This window comes from Xyrauchen texanus, chromosome 17, assembly GCF_025860055.1.
Source record: "Xyrauchen texanus isolate HMW12.3.18 chromosome 17, RBS_HiC_50CHRs, whole genome shotgun sequence".
Classification (NCBI taxonomy): domain Eukaryota; kingdom Metazoa; phylum Chordata; class Actinopteri; order Cypriniformes; family Catostomidae; genus Xyrauchen; species Xyrauchen texanus.
The window spans coordinates 35369175-35387547 of record NC_068292.1 but is presented as its reverse complement, the minus strand read 5'-3'; the positions used below and the strand labels follow the sequence as shown (position 1 = coordinate 35387547).

At 40.0% G+C, this 18373-nt stretch overlaps 1 protein-coding gene across 1 annotated transcript; it reads right to left on the bottom strand.

Annotated features, from left to right (window-relative positions):
* Positions 1-937: 937 nt before the first annotated feature.
* Positions 938-16730, bottom strand: LOC127658396 (syntabulin-like). Its single transcript, XM_052147667.1, has 8 exons — positions 16502-16730; positions 16163-16229; positions 9395-9578; positions 7837-8040; positions 6263-6362; positions 5424-5573; positions 2809-2964; positions 938-2694 (listed from the first exon to the last, which is right to left on the bottom strand). Exons 3-8 carry the CDS (start codon positions 9552-9554, stop codon positions 1569-1571), a joined length of 1896 nt encoding a protein of 631 aa, XP_052003627.1. The 5' UTR covers positions 9555-9578; positions 16163-16229; positions 16502-16730; the 3' UTR covers positions 938-1568.
* Positions 16731-18373: the final 1643 nt, after the last annotated feature.

Sequence of the window (18373 nt, the reverse complement as noted above, 5' to 3'; positions counted from 1 at the left end):
ATTACAGCACATCTTTTACAATATGTCACAGATATTTCTCCTCACCCAAACCCTTTGTTTGAAACTGATCTTACTGCAAAGCCCTATTTCATATTCATAAAATGTAGTGAGCGTCTAGCCGGGCTAACTGTAGATAAAACAGCAAGCAATTGCTCAGTCTTGCTGTGTCATGCATACAGGGCAATGTTATGCAATAGACTAGTCCCATATGGTAACAAATATACAGTGTGTTCAAGGCTACCCATGGGTTCACACTTGGTTTGTAATGGTTGTTTGGGTTTCAGCTACTTCAAGAAGCAAAGTGCTGCTAGATTCATGTCCTGTACTCATATATATTTAAAAAAAATACAAATAAAATTGGGGCCATAGTGGGTCCATTTAAGAAGCATTAATGCACTTTCCCTTAAGTTGCCCTACAGGACATCTTAAAACTCTTTAAAAGGTCAAAGAGCATTTTATGTAAGATTCTTAAACCTGGATGTAAAAAGTTAAAACAATGAAAAAAAAAAAATAAATGCCTTGACAACCCAAAATAAGTGTTATGGACCTTATGGGAAACACTACAAAACCATTTTCCGGTTTTATAAAATATTGCTCTATAAATAAAGAGGTGGAAGGAAATTTCCTCTTCAGTTTAGGAAAAGCTAAATACATTTAATCCTTGATTAAAATCGAATTAAAGGTAATCCTGTAGGGTAGATTAAGGCTCATCAACTTTCTCTTAAAGACAGCTCCCTGGGTACAACACATCATCAGTTAGCATCATTTTTGTTTTTCTTTCCATCTTGGGCCATGTAGTTTTTCCTTTTAGTTCTGATAGATATATATATATATATAAATAAATAAATCATTCTCTGCTCCCCACTCTTAATTTGTAGCTGAAAGAATTTATCAAATTATCTTTATCAAACAATAAAAGTCCATACTTGAAAGGGGTTTCCCATGCTTTAATAGTAAAATATATTGATACATCTTAATATAAACAAAAATACTGCACATAGCTCAGGCACATAACAAGCGTTCGCTGTAGTTACTGATACCTTTCAGGAAACTGTCAGTTAACGGAGCGACATGTAAAAGCTCTAACTCCAAGGAGAGAAATGATTCAAAACGGTGAACACATTTAAGCTTTGGCAGAAGATTTGGATTCTTTTGCAACACAGAGTGATATTAACTACAACAAAACATGGTCAACTGACAATAACTCCCTATTTTTACTCCAAATTACGCTTTATAAAAAGCAGGGAATTGGCAAGTCAGCAAAAGAACAAGACTTGAGCAACAAACCACCTACACAGATGATCAGCTTATGCAAAAATATTTCTATACATTCATACATAAAAAGGTAATAAATAACAAAAATGACAAAACACAATAACCCTTTCACATTAAATTAATCCTCAGTGATTTAACTCTTGGCAAGTATACACAGTGCAAAGTAGGAATGTAGCTATTGAAAGTAAAAAGGATGTGAATTTTTTATAAATACAGGTGTACGAAAACACAATCGCTATGTTAAGATGAAGTTAAAGTGCTCTCGATGAAACTTTACATGTGGGTGAGGGCCACTAAGTGTCTGGCCTGTGCGAGACATGGCGGAGTGAGTGCAAACCCATAATGCAACAGCCACGAATCAAAGCAGCGATGTTGTACACAGGAGCCCCTCCAACCAAACCATGCTGAGAGTAGAGCCACGCCACGGTGGGAAGCACAGGTGCTGCCACGGCAACCAGATCAACCAGGAAGTTGTTGCTCCAATGGCTTTTCTCCACCACTGCCATGCTATTGGCATTCCTGGAACTCTTCAGGTCGAAATCCAACTCCTCCATGAACTGGGGCTTAATTTCAGGCTCAGAAAAGCACAGGCCAGAATCACTAAGATTTTGAGATGTAAAGACTGTGCTAATGTGGCCAACCTTATTCACTTCTTGGTTTTCGGCTTGTGCTTCTTGTACCTTCTCCTTTTTGGGGTCTTGTGCTTCAGACAATTTCTGGGATTGTTGGGGAGAAGAAATAAGCAGGCTAGCGAGCCCACCAGCTTGGAGCTTCAGCAGCTGGAGAAGTAGGGCTTGGAGATCAGCAGTGTAGATATCCTCATCAGTCTGGACACCTTTCTCCTCTGCACCAAAGTGGTCACTTAAGATGCATTCCTCAGTGCTCTTCACCTCAGAGACACTCTCCAAGGTGGACAGTTCTGGCTGGGGGATGATCTTGGTGCCACCGTCCTGGCTGGAATCAACAGCTGTAGACATGAAAACTTGCTCCAGAAGTTCTGCTGTGTTGGCCATTTCATCATTTGCCAGCAGCTCGCCATCAGCCATCTCTTCCACCCCTTGTTCCTCAACCTGCAGCTCCATTTCCAGCTTGCCTGTGGTGGTTCTCTCCGTAGACTCGCAGATGAAGTCCAGCGTGGGCTCGTCTTGCAAGTTGCAGCCACTTTGTGCCAACTCCATGCTGTGGAGCAAGGACTCAAGCTTCCTGTTTTGGATGTTTATGTCAATGAAGTACTTTTGGATGCCCTTGTCCTTCTCCATCAAGCTGTTCTTCATGGTTTCCACCACTTGGCGCAGTTGCTTGATCTCCTTGCGGGCTTCTTTGAGAGCTAGCTGGGCTTCCACACGGTGACATTCTTCCTCAATCCAATCTTCTCGCATACGATCCATTTGGGCTTTTAGCTCCTCAATTTCAGCCTCCCTGTTAGAGTTAATATAAAAAAATAAAATAAAAAAATATATAAAAAAAAAATATCAGCAACCTTATACATCCTCTAAAATTTGTACATCTCAAGAAGCAGATCAAGATTCTTACCGGTCAGAAACGGTGTTCTCAGAGTCTCTGAGTTTAGTCTTGAGGTGGCGAATGGCGACCTCTTTCTGCTGTAGAGGGGTCAGGTACTGCTCTGGGTTGGGTGGCTTGATGCCATGATTGTCTCCGCATGAATGGTATCGCACAGGAGTGGTCCTTCTGTAAATAAAGAGCATGTTGATTTTATGAACCACGCCAATTTGAAACCTAAAAATGTAAATTTAAAGATGAAAAAACTTTGTTAAAATAACTTATATCCCAGCTTATTGAGAGACAACTATAAGTAAGCCATTCACAGGTTAATTTCTTAATACTGTATGCACTGAGTTTCTGTGGTGCTTTGAAAACTGTGTGAGTCGGGGTGGGACTACCTTTTTGTTTGACCAGTGGCAGAGGGGAGGCATATTCAGGTTTTAGAAAAATTATTTTTGTAATTCTGTTTGGTGGCGCTAACATACTTCAGCATTAAGTAATGGTCGGACTGGTCTATATGAAATAAGCATTTTGTTTACCCAAAACCAGAAGCAAAAAACCTCTAGCTTTTCTAACATTAATATAAAAAGATCTCTGATAATTTCATGCACAAAATTACAACTAAGCCCACAAGTCAAACTGCACTTACAGGATTAGTTTTTACCTTTAAACCATCCCAGATGTGCATGACTTTTCTTCTTCAGCAGAACCGAAGATTTTTAGAAGCAGATTTCAGCTCAGTTGGTCCATCCAATGGTACAATGTAAATGGGTGCCATCAATCAGTTGGCTGTTGACTGTCCAAAAGGCATATTTAGGCAGCATAAAAGTAATCCACACAACTCCAGTCGATCAATTAATGTCTACTGAAGCAAACCGATAGGTTGGTGGAAGAAACAAAATCGATCATTAAAATGTTTTTAAACTTTAAATTGTTGCTTCTGTCCAGCACTGCATTGCTTTTATAAATCAACTAACATGTGTATGACGTTAGTTTCTCTGTTGCATACAAAGCGCACGCTTCCGACTTCTCATGGGAACACACAATTTTTTTTTTTAAACAAATCGATTGATTTGCTACAGAAGACATTCATTGATTGACTGAGTCGTGTGGATTACTTTTATGCTGCCTAAATATGCCTTTTGGACAGTCAAACAGCCAGCAGACTGATGACACCCACGTACATGCATTGTATGGACAAACTGAGCTGAAATCTGCTTATAAAAATCTTCACTTTGGTTCTGCAGGAGGAGGAAAGTCATACACATCTGGGTTTGCTGAAAGGTAAGTAAATCATGAGGATTTTCATCTTTGGGTGAACTAACTTTTAAGTCTGTTTATTACATAAATAAAAAATCAAAACAAGAAATTGAGTGAACAGTCTAACAAGGGAGGAAAACTAACTAACCTTATCTGTGTAAAGTTATATCCAGTATTACAAATTCGTTGCTATGACAAGTTAACACAGGTAAACCATGCAATTGAATTTATCACACTAACATCATGTTAACACATACGGTAAGATACCGTAATATAAATTTTTGCTTTCTTGTTTTAGGGAAGAGTCAAAATAAATGAATGTGGTCAATTGAGCTTAACTTGTATTGTTCCAGGTTCAATGCTTTAAATCAAAGCAACAAACTGAAGTTAATCAAGCCAAAATATAGTGCGAATTGATTCGTCCCTCGTTTATAATACAAAAAAACATTGTGGCTTCAGTAAGGCAGTGCAATTTAGGTTAATGGGGCTAAGCATAAAAGTTGAAATACACATGGTTTTAGTATAGCCGTATGATGCGAACATTATTAATGTTAACATGATTTTAGTGTGATAAATTGCTTACTAACCTTATCTGTGTAAAGTTACATTATATCTAATTGTACAGCTTTGTTGCCATGAAAAGCAGCTGAATCTATTTTTCAGTGCGTTACTGCAAACACAATAAATTGAGCCAAAACGGTGCTAGAAAGAAAGGCACAAATTAGAGCAACAGCCTCGATAGCACACTAGAAGACTTGCGGCACAATATCCTAACAACCTGCCATTTTGCTTTGAAGTCAGTTTTGCATCTGTGCCAGATATGACACAAAGGCAGAACAAATAAGGACACTGGAGAAGCTTAGGCAGATATTACAGTGCACCCAAATTCTGTGCTTGGATAAAACAAAAAGTCCTAGTAAAATGGAGAGAACAATGGACAGTACACACACACACACACACACACACACACACACACACACACACACACACACACACACACACACACACACACACACACACACACACACACACACACACACACACACACACACACACACACACACACACACACACACACACACACACACACACACACACACACACACACACACACACACACACACACCTTTTTCCCAATGGAAATTTGGCACTAAAAACACTTCACTCCAATCACCAGTCAACAGATGTGTTGTCTCTATGGGCAAAATGAAAGCAGACAATTCCCACTGAAAGCCTGGCAGAGCCAAATCATGACCAATGTAATCCGTTTTCTGTGAAGAGGTGGAGAACGTGATAACACCCTCCATCTGATTGGTGCCTATACCCTGCAAAGAATATATCTGCTTCTATGTCCTCAACTGCCTGTCTGCTTGTTTTCTTCATACCTCTTTGTGGAGCTGGAGATGCTACTGGTGTTGGTGATGGAGGAGGCTTTAGGTGGCGTCATGTAAGGGGCATACAGCTCTGTATTGCGCTGGGCAGTGGAGCTTCCTGCGGGCTTGAACACAGGGAGGCTTCTGATGAGGGGTGCACGGCTGTGGAAGTTAAGAATAATTCAAAAAAGGACAAAGACAGTTTATTGAGAAGCAAGACACACAAGCAGCCAAACAACACATCTGCAGTATACAAAATCTATATTTCTGCATTAAACAAATTTTCTGTATGCATTTGTTGCCAGGATAATGTACTACACTTGAGAAAATATGTAGTAGCCTACAACAAAGTGCAATGTTGCCACAATTTTAGTTTTTTCTTGACTCATTATTTTAATCGGACAGACAAGAGTTCAAAATTTTTTACACAAAGCTGGATTTAAATGTAGAATAACTGCAAATGCAAAAACATGCTTTCCATTTCCAAGATGATAACTGGATGCCAGCCACTCACTGATTGAACCGTGCACATAATAACGAGGTCATGTGACAAAACGTAGTATGCTACTCGGCCCAGTTCCAGATCAAAATCTCTGAGGGTGCTTCTGAATTTAGTGGGGATGCTTTAGTAACACTGATGCCAATGATTCCAATCCGAACAAGGGCATTGTAAAACTTCAGTAGCATGTTACTTTTGGTATTTTAGCTTAAACTCAACATCCTAAACAACCTAAAATGCTCATTCTACACAAATCTCAATGATATTCTGCAACAAAACCATATTTTATATTGTATTAACGTACACACCCGGAAAATAAACGAAAAGGATACAGCTGCAAATGGCTCCATACCTACGAGTTGACAAGATCTTCCCTGTGGAGTTGCTGGGCCGAGCTTCATGTGTCTTATAGCTTCCAGTGCTGCTAGATGAACTGAAATCGGCCTCACTGCCTACAATGCATAAAATGAAGATTAAAAGTCTAAAGTTTTCTCTTGAAAAGACTACAATGTCAGAAAGGGTATCCAAAAAGAAACACCTTAACCCTAGGAAGAGTGTGGAAGGAAAATGCAAACCTCCAATTGCATAACCCCAGCAAGTTTTACATTTTTTTTCATTTTTATATTTCCAGTAGCCAGATCAAATAAGATCTTTGAGAATATCTAGCGTTACAGGCACTCTGAGATGAAAACTTGTGCTTCCATATTGGAGATCTAAGGCCAAGGAAGGCAGGGACTGAATCCCTCAATGACAGAGGAATTTTATGTTATGTTATGGGAGTAGTGGTGGCGCAGTGGGCTAAAGCACATAACTGTTAATCAGAAGGTCACTGTTTCGATCCCCACAGCCACCACCATTGTGTCCTTGAGCAAGGCACTTAACTCCAGGTTGCTCCAGGGGGATTGTCCCTGTAATAAGTGCACTGTAAGTCACTTTGGACAAATGCATAAATGTAAATGGTAAAAACTTGCCTGTTGGCATATTTCTGTCTAGCTTCTGTAAGTATATCAGCTTACCTGCTATCATTAGTAAACCTATGATACCAAGATTTTGTGCATGGCAGCAACAACAACAAAACTTAGTAATGCAATGACTTAGCTAAGACAAGCAGATCAAATCAAGACCAAACAGTATATATAAAGCATAAAACTCAAACATTAGGTTGATGACTGAAAAACAAGAGTAGCATACAAACCTGAGAAACACCTCTTTCCTTTCGACAAAACCATGTTACAATGTGTATTTCTTTAAAAGTGCAACTACCTAACTAACTATTCAACAAAACATGTGACTTACTCATTAACAACTATAAAACTGTGCAGTTGCTTGATACACGTCAAGTTCAAAATGCTGAGAATTCTCACTGCCAATGGTAGGAGTTACCTACTTTTAAAAGCCCTGATTGGTTATCTGAGGCTCTACGAGCCAGCCAATCAGTGGTCTCTCCATAGAATAATCAAGCACATGGCACCTGTTACTTCCTGGTTTGCTTTGCCACCAATTTTAGCTCAGGTTTGAAGAAAACAAAAGACTTAAGGAGACATTGAAGCAGAATCACAAGAGTATTTCACAAAGCATGATCACATATGAGGGATTTGTAGAAGTGCATATATTGTTGCCTTCTCTATAATCATGCTTGTACTTAGATTACTAGGGACGTGCATTCTTGCACACATGTTGACAAAAGATCATTGCTAACCAAACTTAAATTCCTAAGCCTCTCTCAAAAAGGGAAGTTCCGTCATCATTCAAATGAATCTTTCATTAAATATTTTCTTATTTATACACATTTAATGTGCAGTTCTTTAAACATTTAAAAAGGCAAAGCATGACTATTTGACCACAGATCAGATAAGGTTGATAATTAACTCTTGATGTGAACTGACAAGAGAGTGTTGAGTGGAAAACATTGCAGATCAAACTCACTTTTATGCATTATGGATGTACGCTGATGCTTCCCCTGCTTGTGCTTCGGTGTTGGTGCGCTCCACTCGGCCTCTACATTCATCCTCACTCTCTTCATCTTGACCTTGCGCTCTGTCAGAGTGGGCGAACCAAGTGGGCTGTTGTCAGAGCCAGAGGGCGTCTTGGCTGGAGATGCACACATACTGCTTGGGCATCCAGTGTCAACTGGGAAGATAGAACCCAATGAAATGCTTGTCAACATATAATGCTACACTTGATTAAAAGTTATAGTAGAGTGCTTTTTCTTATCATAAGGGTCACAGCTGTCAAATTTACAAAAAGCCTGTTTATTTACTTCTCACAGAGTAAATAATTACTCCACACAAATATATATTAGTACAAATTGACTTAAAAATTTATCTGTTTCTCACCCACACTTATCTTATCACTTCAGAAGACATGCATTTAACCACTGGATTCGTATGGATTACTTTTATGGTGTCTTAATTTGCTTTTGGAGCTTTTAAATTTTGGTGCCTATTCACTTGCATTTTTGGATATGACTTTCTGCTGAACACAAAGACATTTAGCAAATATCTCAGCTCTGTTGGTGAATGTTGGCCAGAACTCCAAAAAGCACACAAAGACAGCATGAAAGTAATCTATTCAACTCCAGTGATTAAATGCATATCTTTAGAAGCGATATGATAGGTGTGAGTCTGAAACGGATCAATATTTGAGTCCTTTTTAAGTGTAAATTTACTTTCAAACAGCCCTCCTATGCACGTTCATGAGAGTTTTTCTGTTTTTTTACTGATTTGCATGTCTTTGTGCACATGGTCAACTACTGAGATGTTGTGCAAATATAGTATTTATTATTTTTCTTTGCTTTATCCCTCCTTTTTTCTTTCTCCTCCCTGCCCAGTAGGGGGTGATATGCATGAAAAATGTGAATGAAGAACTCGGTCCTCTCAAAGCCGAAAAGGACTTAAATATTGATCTGCTTCTCATCTACACTTATCATATAGCTCCTGAGGACATGAATTAAACCACTGGAGTCATATGGGTTATTTTCATAGAGCTGAAATATTTTTATAAAAATCTTTGTTTGTGTTTTGCAGAAGAATGAAAGTCATACACATCTGGGATGGCATGAAGGTGAGTAAATGATGAGAGAATTTTCATTTTTGGGTGAGCAATCCCTTTAAGAAAGTTTCTCTCAAAATCTTGACATCTGTTGCATGCTCATGAGTCAAAATGGTGCTTTTGGGTCCTTTTTACTCTTAAAGTGAGGGATTGTAATATTCATTAAAAATTATCATTAAGAAATAAATTAATATGGGTTTGGAATGACATAAAGGTGAGTAAATTATGAAACATTTTACATTTCTTGGTAAACATATACTTTTAATAACCATGTTCCAAAAACAAGCTTGACTATCTTAAGCTGGCATGACCAGGGGTTTGTTGCTGGTCCAAGATAGTCTATTGTAACAGCTTTAGCTGTATTTACAGCAGTGTTGTATGCCCCACTATCTTATCAGTATGACAACCTAATTGACAACCTAATGTGTCCTACCTGAGGACAGGCTGTTGGGACTGATGGTTCTTTTTGAGAGCTGGGAACTAATGTCGAAATCCTTGCTGCTCTCCTCTGATAGTGGGACGTTGGACACGGATGATTCCTTTCCTTTAGGACGCAAGGGGTTTACGACAAGACGGGGGATACGGCTGCACATGCTTCCTTTCTCTGCTGACTTCACCTGTAGGAAACACTAAATCGATAACTGGGAACATACAATGGTTCTACGACTACCTACAGATGAGGAATGTCATCAGAAACACCCCTGACCCCTGAGGCAAGTTATTTAACCCTTTGTAAAGTCTGATAATGTCCTGAATAATATTTAGATGCTTATTTAGAACTAATTAAGGTTAAGAAAGACAAGCACCTCAAATGTTTGAAAAAGTCCCTTTCTTCTTAAACGGGGTATACCTCAAGTTAAACGGTTAAAGAAAAACAGGCTACATGAATATGACATTTTAACACATAATTGTAAAACAACAAAAACAAGGACAGTGGTGTACAAAATTAATTAGGTTATCATGGCACATGCCACGGCAGGCTTTTTTATGCCAATTTATAAAATGGCTGGGTAAATACAGGGACCTGTGCTAGATTAAAACACTTTAAAATAATTTGGCTGTTTCTTTGAATCATTCCAAACCTTTTTATTTATTCAAGCCAAAACAGAAGCAATCCATCCATCCATCCATCTTCAACCGCTTATCCGAAGTCAGGTCGCGGGGGCAGCTGCTCCAGCAGGGGGCCCCAAACTTCCCTATCCCGAGCCACATTAACCAGCTCTGACTGGGGGACCCCGAGGCGTTCCCAGGCCAGTGTGGAGATGTAATCTCTCCACCTAATCCTGGCTCTTCCCCGAGGCCTCCTCCCAGCTGGACGTGCCTGAAACACCTCCCTAGGGAGGCGGCCAGGGGGCATCCTTACCAGATGCCCAAACCACCTCAACTGACTCCTTTCGACGCAAAGGAGCAGCGGCTCTACTCCGAGCTCCTCACGGATGACTGAGCTCCTCACCCTATCTCTAAGGGAGAAGCCCACCACCCTTCTGAGGAAGCCCATTTCGGCCGCTTGTACTTGTGACCTAGTTCTTTCGGTCATGACCCAGCCTTCATGACCATAGGTGAGGGTAGGAACAAAAATTGACCGGTAGATCGAGAGCTTTGCCTTTCGGCTCAGCTCTCTTTTCGTGACAATGGTGCGATAGAGCGAGTGCAATACCGCCCCCGCTGCCCCGATTCTCTGGCCAACCTCCCGCTCCATTGTCCCCTCACTCGTGAACAAGACCCCGAGGTACTTCAACTCCTTCACTTGGGGCAATACCTCCTTCCCTACCTGGAGTACGCACTCCATCGGTTTCCAGAAACAGAAGCAAAAAAGGGAAAAATATATACAGTTGTGGCCAAAAATATTGGCACAACAAATCACAAAAACCTAACCTTTAATTGATGTAAAACAATTGAAACAGGGTAAATATCTAATTATTAAATAAATATTTTTCTCCAAAATGCATTGGCCACAATTATTGGCACCCTTTTATTCAATACTTTTTGCAACCTCCCTTTGCCAAGATAACAGCTCTGAGTCTTCCCTTATAATGCCTGCTGAGGTTGGAGAACACCCGGCAAGGGATCTGAGACCATTCCTCCATCACCAATCTCAAAATATCCTTCAAATTCAGAGGTCCATGTTGGTGGACTCTCCTCTTCAGTTCACCCCACAAATGTTCAATGGGGTTCAGGTCAGGGGACTGGTATGGCTATGGAAGAACCTTGATTTTGTTGTCAGTGAACCATTTTTGTGTTAATTTTTATGTGTGTTTTGGATTATTGTCCTGCTGGAAGATCCAATCAGGGCCCATTGTAAGCTTTCTGGCAGAGGCAGCCAGGTTTTGATTTTTTATCTGTTGGTATTTCATAGAGTCTGTGATGCCAAACAAGATGTCCAGGACCTCACAACGTTAAAGATCCAGCACCATATTTAACCATTGACATTGGGAACATCTTCATCTCTGTATGTGCCAAACCTATCTCTGGTGTTTGCTGCCAAAAGGCTCTTTTTTTTTATTCATCTGACCATAGAACCCGGTCCCATTTGAATTTCCTGTTGTGTCTGGCAATCTGAAGATGCTTGAGTTTGTTATGGATGAGAGTAGAGGCTTTTTTCTGGAAACCCTCCCAAACAACTTGTGGTGATGTAGGTGATGTCTGATAAATATTTTTTGAGACTTTCTGACCCCAAGACCCATCTAATTTCTGTTAATCTCCAGCTGTGATCCTTGGAGATTCTTTGGCCAACTGAACCATTCTCCTCACTGTACGTGGAGACAATATAGAGACACGTACCGAGTCTTAAGATCTCCAGTTGATTGGAACTTTTTAATTATTGCCCTGATGGTAGAAATGGGCATTTTCAATGCTTTGGCTATTTTCTTATAGCCACTTCCCAATTTGTGAAGCTCAACAACCTTTTGCAGCACATCAGAACTATATTCTTTCGTCTAACCCACTGTGATTGATGACTAAGGGAATTTGGCCTGTGCGTCACATCATATTTATACCCCTGTGAAACAGGAAGTCATGGCTGAACAATTTCATGTTCCTTGTCACACAGGTACTAAAAAATGTAAAATATGAATAGAAATATAGTTCAGATATATTTATATTGACTCTTCCTAGGTGTGCCAATAATTGTGGCCAACATGTTTTGGAGAAAAATATTTATTTAATAATGAGATATTTCCCCTCTTTCAATAGTTTTCCTTCAATTAAAGGTTAGATATATATTTGATGTTTTTTTTTTTTTTATGAAAGATCAAAAGAATAAAACAATGCAGATTTTTGCATATTTACCATGGGTGCCAATATAACAACTGTATAATCTGTTCAGTGCCCAGGGTCATTTGTATTTTAAGTACAACGTAAGTCTTTTGTGCTTTATTATGCTTTAGTTGCAGGCACTAAATGCAAATTAAATCCACCAGTGCCAGTTTTTGTTCTTAAATGTTACGCAGTTCAGTTATTTAACATGATTAATTCGGTGGTCAATGAATTTTCCAAATATTATGTTAAAAGCTTTGTACTGAGAAGGAAGTAATATAGCCAAATTAATCCATGTCTAGTCTGGGGGATGATGAAATCCCATCATTCTGGTGTGCAACAAAGACACTCACAGCATATTTTATACAGTGTGACTCTTTTTAACTGCTGTGTGTGTACTGTCCACCCAACCGAAGGTAGAAAATGACTAAAAGTTCAGTCATTGAATAATTCAACATAATGGATCACGCTTGATTGAAGTAATTGTTTGTGGTATATTCAGTGGCTGTCTTGTTTCTCAGCATCACTTTTAAAGTTGGTTATATAAGGATCAAGGTTGCTTTCAGCACGAATGACGTAATTCATTGCCTCTTTCTGGATGGGTCCAGATTTTCTTTATAAAATGCACTGAAAAACATCTATGTGTAAATACTTTCAGATATGGTGAAAACATGTTGCTTGATTCTAGAACCATAAGTAACTAAATACTCAAACCTTTATTTAGACAAGTATTTTAAAAAAAAAAAGTTTAACTTAATTAACAGCATTTGTGGCATAATGCTGATTACAATTTTTATTTTTTTTTAAATTCAATTCGTCCCTCCTTTTCTTTGAAAAAGGAAAATCTGAGGTTACCGTGAGGCACTTACAATGGAAATGAATGGGGAGGGTTTAAAGGCAGAAACATTAACCTTTTAGTTTTTTAAAGTCACTTACAAAAATTCTTCTTTTAAAACATGTGTATTATTTGAGCTGTAAAGTTGTTTAAATTGTTGTTTTAGGGTTTACAGTGTTATGTCGTCATGGCAACAGAGGTGTCAAATTGGGTATAACGTTACACAGAAAAAGTTAGTAAGTGATTTGATCACATTAAAATCCTTTTCATATGCTTATTGTTTACGTCTTGTGGCTATACTTTTGAAAAATCCAGTATTTTAACATATTTGCATATTGGCCCCATTCACTTTCATTGTAAGTGCCTCACTGTAAACCAGATTTTTGCTTTTTTAAGACAAGGAGGGATAACCCAAAGTACATTTTTGTGGTAATCAACATTATGCCACAAATGCTGTCACTCGAGTTTAGCTTCAGCGATTATTAACCCAGAATATTTCTTTAATGTGATGTGATGAACCAGGGAGGGAGTTGAAGTAAAGGGGTATTGTCCTGAGGCCTGAGAGTAGGGACAGCCTCTGTGGCTATGAGCACTGGCAGTAACATTGGGACATCCTCCGTGGCTGTGAGCACAGACATTGGAAGGGGAACAACCTCTGTGGTCATGGGCACTGACAGGGACAGGTTAACAACCTTCGTGGATGTGGGCACAGACAGTGACAAGGGAATGAAATCCATGGTCGTGGGCACTGACAGTTACAAGGAAACGACCTCCGTGGTTGTGAGCACAAGCAGGGAAGGGGAAATTACCTCTGCGGTCGTGAGCACAGGCAGGGAAGGGGAAATTACCTCTGCGGTCGTGAGCACAGGCAGGGAAGGGGAAACAGAAAAAAGGGGATGCTGGTAGTGGCAGGATAATGGCCTCCGTGGTCGTGGACTCTGGTAGCGACAGGGGAATTTCCTCCATAGCCGTGGATGCTGGAAGCGGCAGGGGAACGGCTTCCGTGGACGTTGGCAGTGGCAGGGAAACAGCCTTCGTGGCCGTGAGTGCTGACAGCGACAGGAGAACGGCCTCTGGCAGTGACAGAGAATGGCCTCCGTGGCCGTGAGTGTTAGCAGGGAAGGGGGAACGACCTCCATGGCTGCTGGCAGCGGCAGGGAGATGGCATCTGTGGACACTGAGAGCAGCAGGGGAGCACGTGCCCGGCTCCTCCTCCTCTCCCTCCGGGCGGTGACAGGTTTGTCAAACTGGACCATCGGATCTTGCCACTTGGAAACCACGTTGACATCCATAACGTTCCATTCAGCTCCGGAATCCACCAATGTGGAAACAGCGTGTCTGGCTGATCCACACAGCAGCAGGGCCGGATCGAACACTCGGCAGAGCACCATATCTAATGCTAAGAATGGTATGCAACACGGAAGTCCGTTGTCCCACATGGTAGTTCCCCAAACAGCAGCCCTTCCGGTGAGGAGCATGATGATGTATCCCACTTTTATTGAATCTGACGGCAAAGCAGATGGCTGCAACGAGAAGTACATGGAACATTGTTTAAAGAAGGTGCAACAAGAGTCCGCCTCACTTGAGACGGGGCCGGGGCAGGGCTCGAAGCTTCCAGAAACGTGGAGAATCGCTGGAGCCAGTGAAGGTGCTTTCTGGGTGAGTCCGGTATCAGGAGACTGGTGGAGTTATGTGTGACAGAGGTGAGCTCAGCGAGATTCGACGCCATCATCTCTAGAGCCCAGTTATTAGAGAAGATTTGATCCTGCCGATGTCCTAGGATGACAGGGTGGAGTGAAGAGTAGATTCCACCACTGGGTCCATCATGGCTGGATTGTTCTGTCAGAAAGCAAGAGCGAAACAGAGACGTAAGAGCAGAGGAACTGTTCAAAGTTTTGATGTACAGATCAAATAATAACTTCAGCATAGTTATGAGGAATCCACCGTGAAGGGCTCTCCCGCAGTGATCACACGTGCTGTGATGGTGAGGAGCAGAGCTGCGAGGAAATCTCCGCTCAAGAGCATTTTGCATACAGCAAACTGGACGGCAACCACTCTTCTGACATGTGGGCAGAGAAGAGGAATCCTCCATTGAAGATTTGTAAGTACAGAGAACATGCGCACAGCAAACTGGAAGGCAACCATACACCCGACACGCGGGCAGAGAAGGGAAACCAAACAGATACACGAGACACGACCAACTAGGCAGAGAAAATGAAGTAAGTTACTTCACCCCAAACAGCTTTCTATAATAGTAACACACAACAATCACTACAGACTAGATTCAACAATCCAGCGAAGAACATGACACACGACAAATAGGCAGGAACAAACAAGGGGACAGGTGCTGCTCGCCAGCTGAAAGTTGGCATGATCAACATTCCCATGGAAATGCTGATTCCGCATACCAGCGACACTTGAGGGAGAAAACGTCAATACAATTTGAACAAAAGAAACAGAACATGGAGCATGAGTGTCCGAATCCCAACGCAGACTGACACCAACCATACAGGAATCAGGACCAAGACACCATGCTCCGGACATGAAACAAGAACGACCGAAGAGTGCACGGCGGTAACTCACAACCAGGGCCGTGTGCTCACACAAAGAACGTATTTGAAACACAAAATATGGGATGATGATGTCAAGGTCTTGTCAGATAAAAACCCAACCTCACAAGGGGGACAGGACCTTGACACCCACTGGGAATGTGATGAAAGAAATAAAAGCTGATATAAATAATTCTCTCTACTATTATTCTGACATTTCACATTTTTAAAATAAAGTGGTATTGGTCCTAAAACAGGCTTTATTTGATTTTTTCATGGAAATATAGGCTACTTTATTTTCTCTCTCTCTTTATTTAGATTTGTGGGTAAAACATGACTCTGGGAAATGTTCTTGACGGGTTTCATTAGATTCCATCAGTCGTTTCGAAAAACAGCTTTGTTGACAACGTACACATTTATAACACTCTTTGGCCATGTTATCATGCAACACTGTGAATATTAATACCATGTGACAGGACAATCTTCAAATGTAAAAATAAAACCTAATTAAAACCTCATCTTCAAAAACATGAAATTATTCACATTTACACGAGTAACAAACCTTTAGCAGACAAGTGTCACAGAAACGTGTTCTTTACAATGACGACTCTGCTCCACCTAAACCGATGCTAATAACAAAAACATGTGTTAAAATAAATTGCACAACAATTTAAAATGAGAAATGCTAAATAGCTATGGAAGTGAGAGCAATACACTTTCAAGTAGCATACTGCGTTAATGCATCAAGTTTCGAAAAACACGTTGAATAATAAAAATAACATGCCATATACTATTTGTTTAATAGTATATCTTATAATCTTTGTATATGATATCAATCGATAATGTTAATAAAAGCAACAATCCAAAACAACAGAGTGACGCAGCAAGGAATTACACTTGCCTTGTGATGCGGGTGGATTCCTGAGATTGAAGGATGCGCTGCTCTGTAACAAAACAACACAATGTGCGCGCACAATCCCCAGCACTTGATTTGATCTGATGATCGACTCTGACCCCCTGTCTGAGATAGAAGCCAGATTGTTCCACACAACACTTCTCTTGTTACATCTGTTTCATCGTATCTGCTCAAGGAGAAGAGGCTGAGGCTACTGACATCAGTCCGACGTAAATCTGACTAATGTTCCAAGTGTATTATGTAACGCAGCAAGGATTAACCCTTACATATCCGACAAAGATTAATTGACGTGCATGGTCATCCTATTTAATAATGCCACTGAATGGTCATATATCTGGCGCCTTTATCCAAAGGGACAGAACCCCTGGATCAACCTAGGGTTAAGTGTCTTGCACAGTGGTGATGGTTCATGGAGGTGGTTTGACCTAAACCTTTAGTTACAAGCCTAGATCTTTTACCACTATGTGACAGCATCCTATGATTGTTGTTCGTGCTTGAGCTCCACCGCTGACGGTGCTCAATCTGATTCAGTGGAGTGGTGGCGTCAGCTCTCCATGGTGCTGAAGTCAACACACCAAACAAGCGTGACATGTGGGCAAGTGAAGATAAGATTCGTCATGTTAACTCAATTAGAATAAGTCAGAAGATTGATAAGGCATATTTTAACACGACGAGGATCGTTTTAGTTAGGTTTAGTTTAACGACTGTTGACGCATCTATAAGCTGCTACAGCAAGAATATTTCTGCCAAACAGGTGTGGCTGATTGGCACGTGGCCACATTGTGAAAGCTTGCATTTCTGTTGTTTTTGCCATTTGGATCTCGCGGAGTCCTTGATAAGCTATATATGGCGTTGCTCTGCCCTCTGCTGGTAGGGAACAAAACGACAATTTCAACGAAATTTGAATTTTATTGGTGGAGAAATGTATCCTTTTTTTATTTTATTTTTTTTATATAAACCATTTCCATTTTGCTTGCTTTCATATTTCAAGATTTGTTTCTCTTCATAAATCTCTATTTATGTTATTTTTCTATAATGTCACAAAATCAAATGTGAAAATATTCCAAATAAATGTAAGTAAACCCCAAATATTGAATACACTTTATTGTCCTGCTTAGGGAAATTTGTTTTGGACTCCATGCACTCCCTGATAAACAAAAAACACAGACGTACGCAGTGGCACTAAAAGATTATAACAGCAATAAAAATAAAACAGGCAAATCAAAATAAACTGCTAACAAAACTAAACCTACTAAAACGCAGCAACATTATACTGAATAAAACAACAAACTATAAGAAAATAAAAATAAAGTAGAGAAAATGTATACTGAAATACTGAAATATTATTACACAAAAAAGGGAAAAGGGGCTTTTTTATGCCATTGTGTACTTTTTTTTAAAAAATTAATATAAGATGCTGTCTTTGCTACAGGAAAATTGTATTTTGTGTAATTCCTTAAACCATTTAACAAGGGCTTTGTATTGTTTTGTGGGATTGTGAAAGTAATAAAACCTTCATATAGCTCATGTTATTTGGGCTGAATTGGAGATTTTGCTTGGTAGGTACAGTTGAAGTCAGAAGTATACATAAACCCTTGCCAAATACATTTAAAATCAGTTTTTCACAATTCCTGACATTTAATCGTAGAAAACAATCCGTCTTAGATCAGTTAGGATCACTACTTTATTTTAATAATGTGAAATGCCAGAATAATAGTATAGATATATCTCAGCTTTTATAATTTTCATCATATACCCAGTGGGTCTGAAGTTTACATACACTTTATTAGTATTTGGTAGCATTGCCTTTAAATTGTTTAACTTAGGTAAAACGTTTTGGGTAGCCTTCCACAAGCT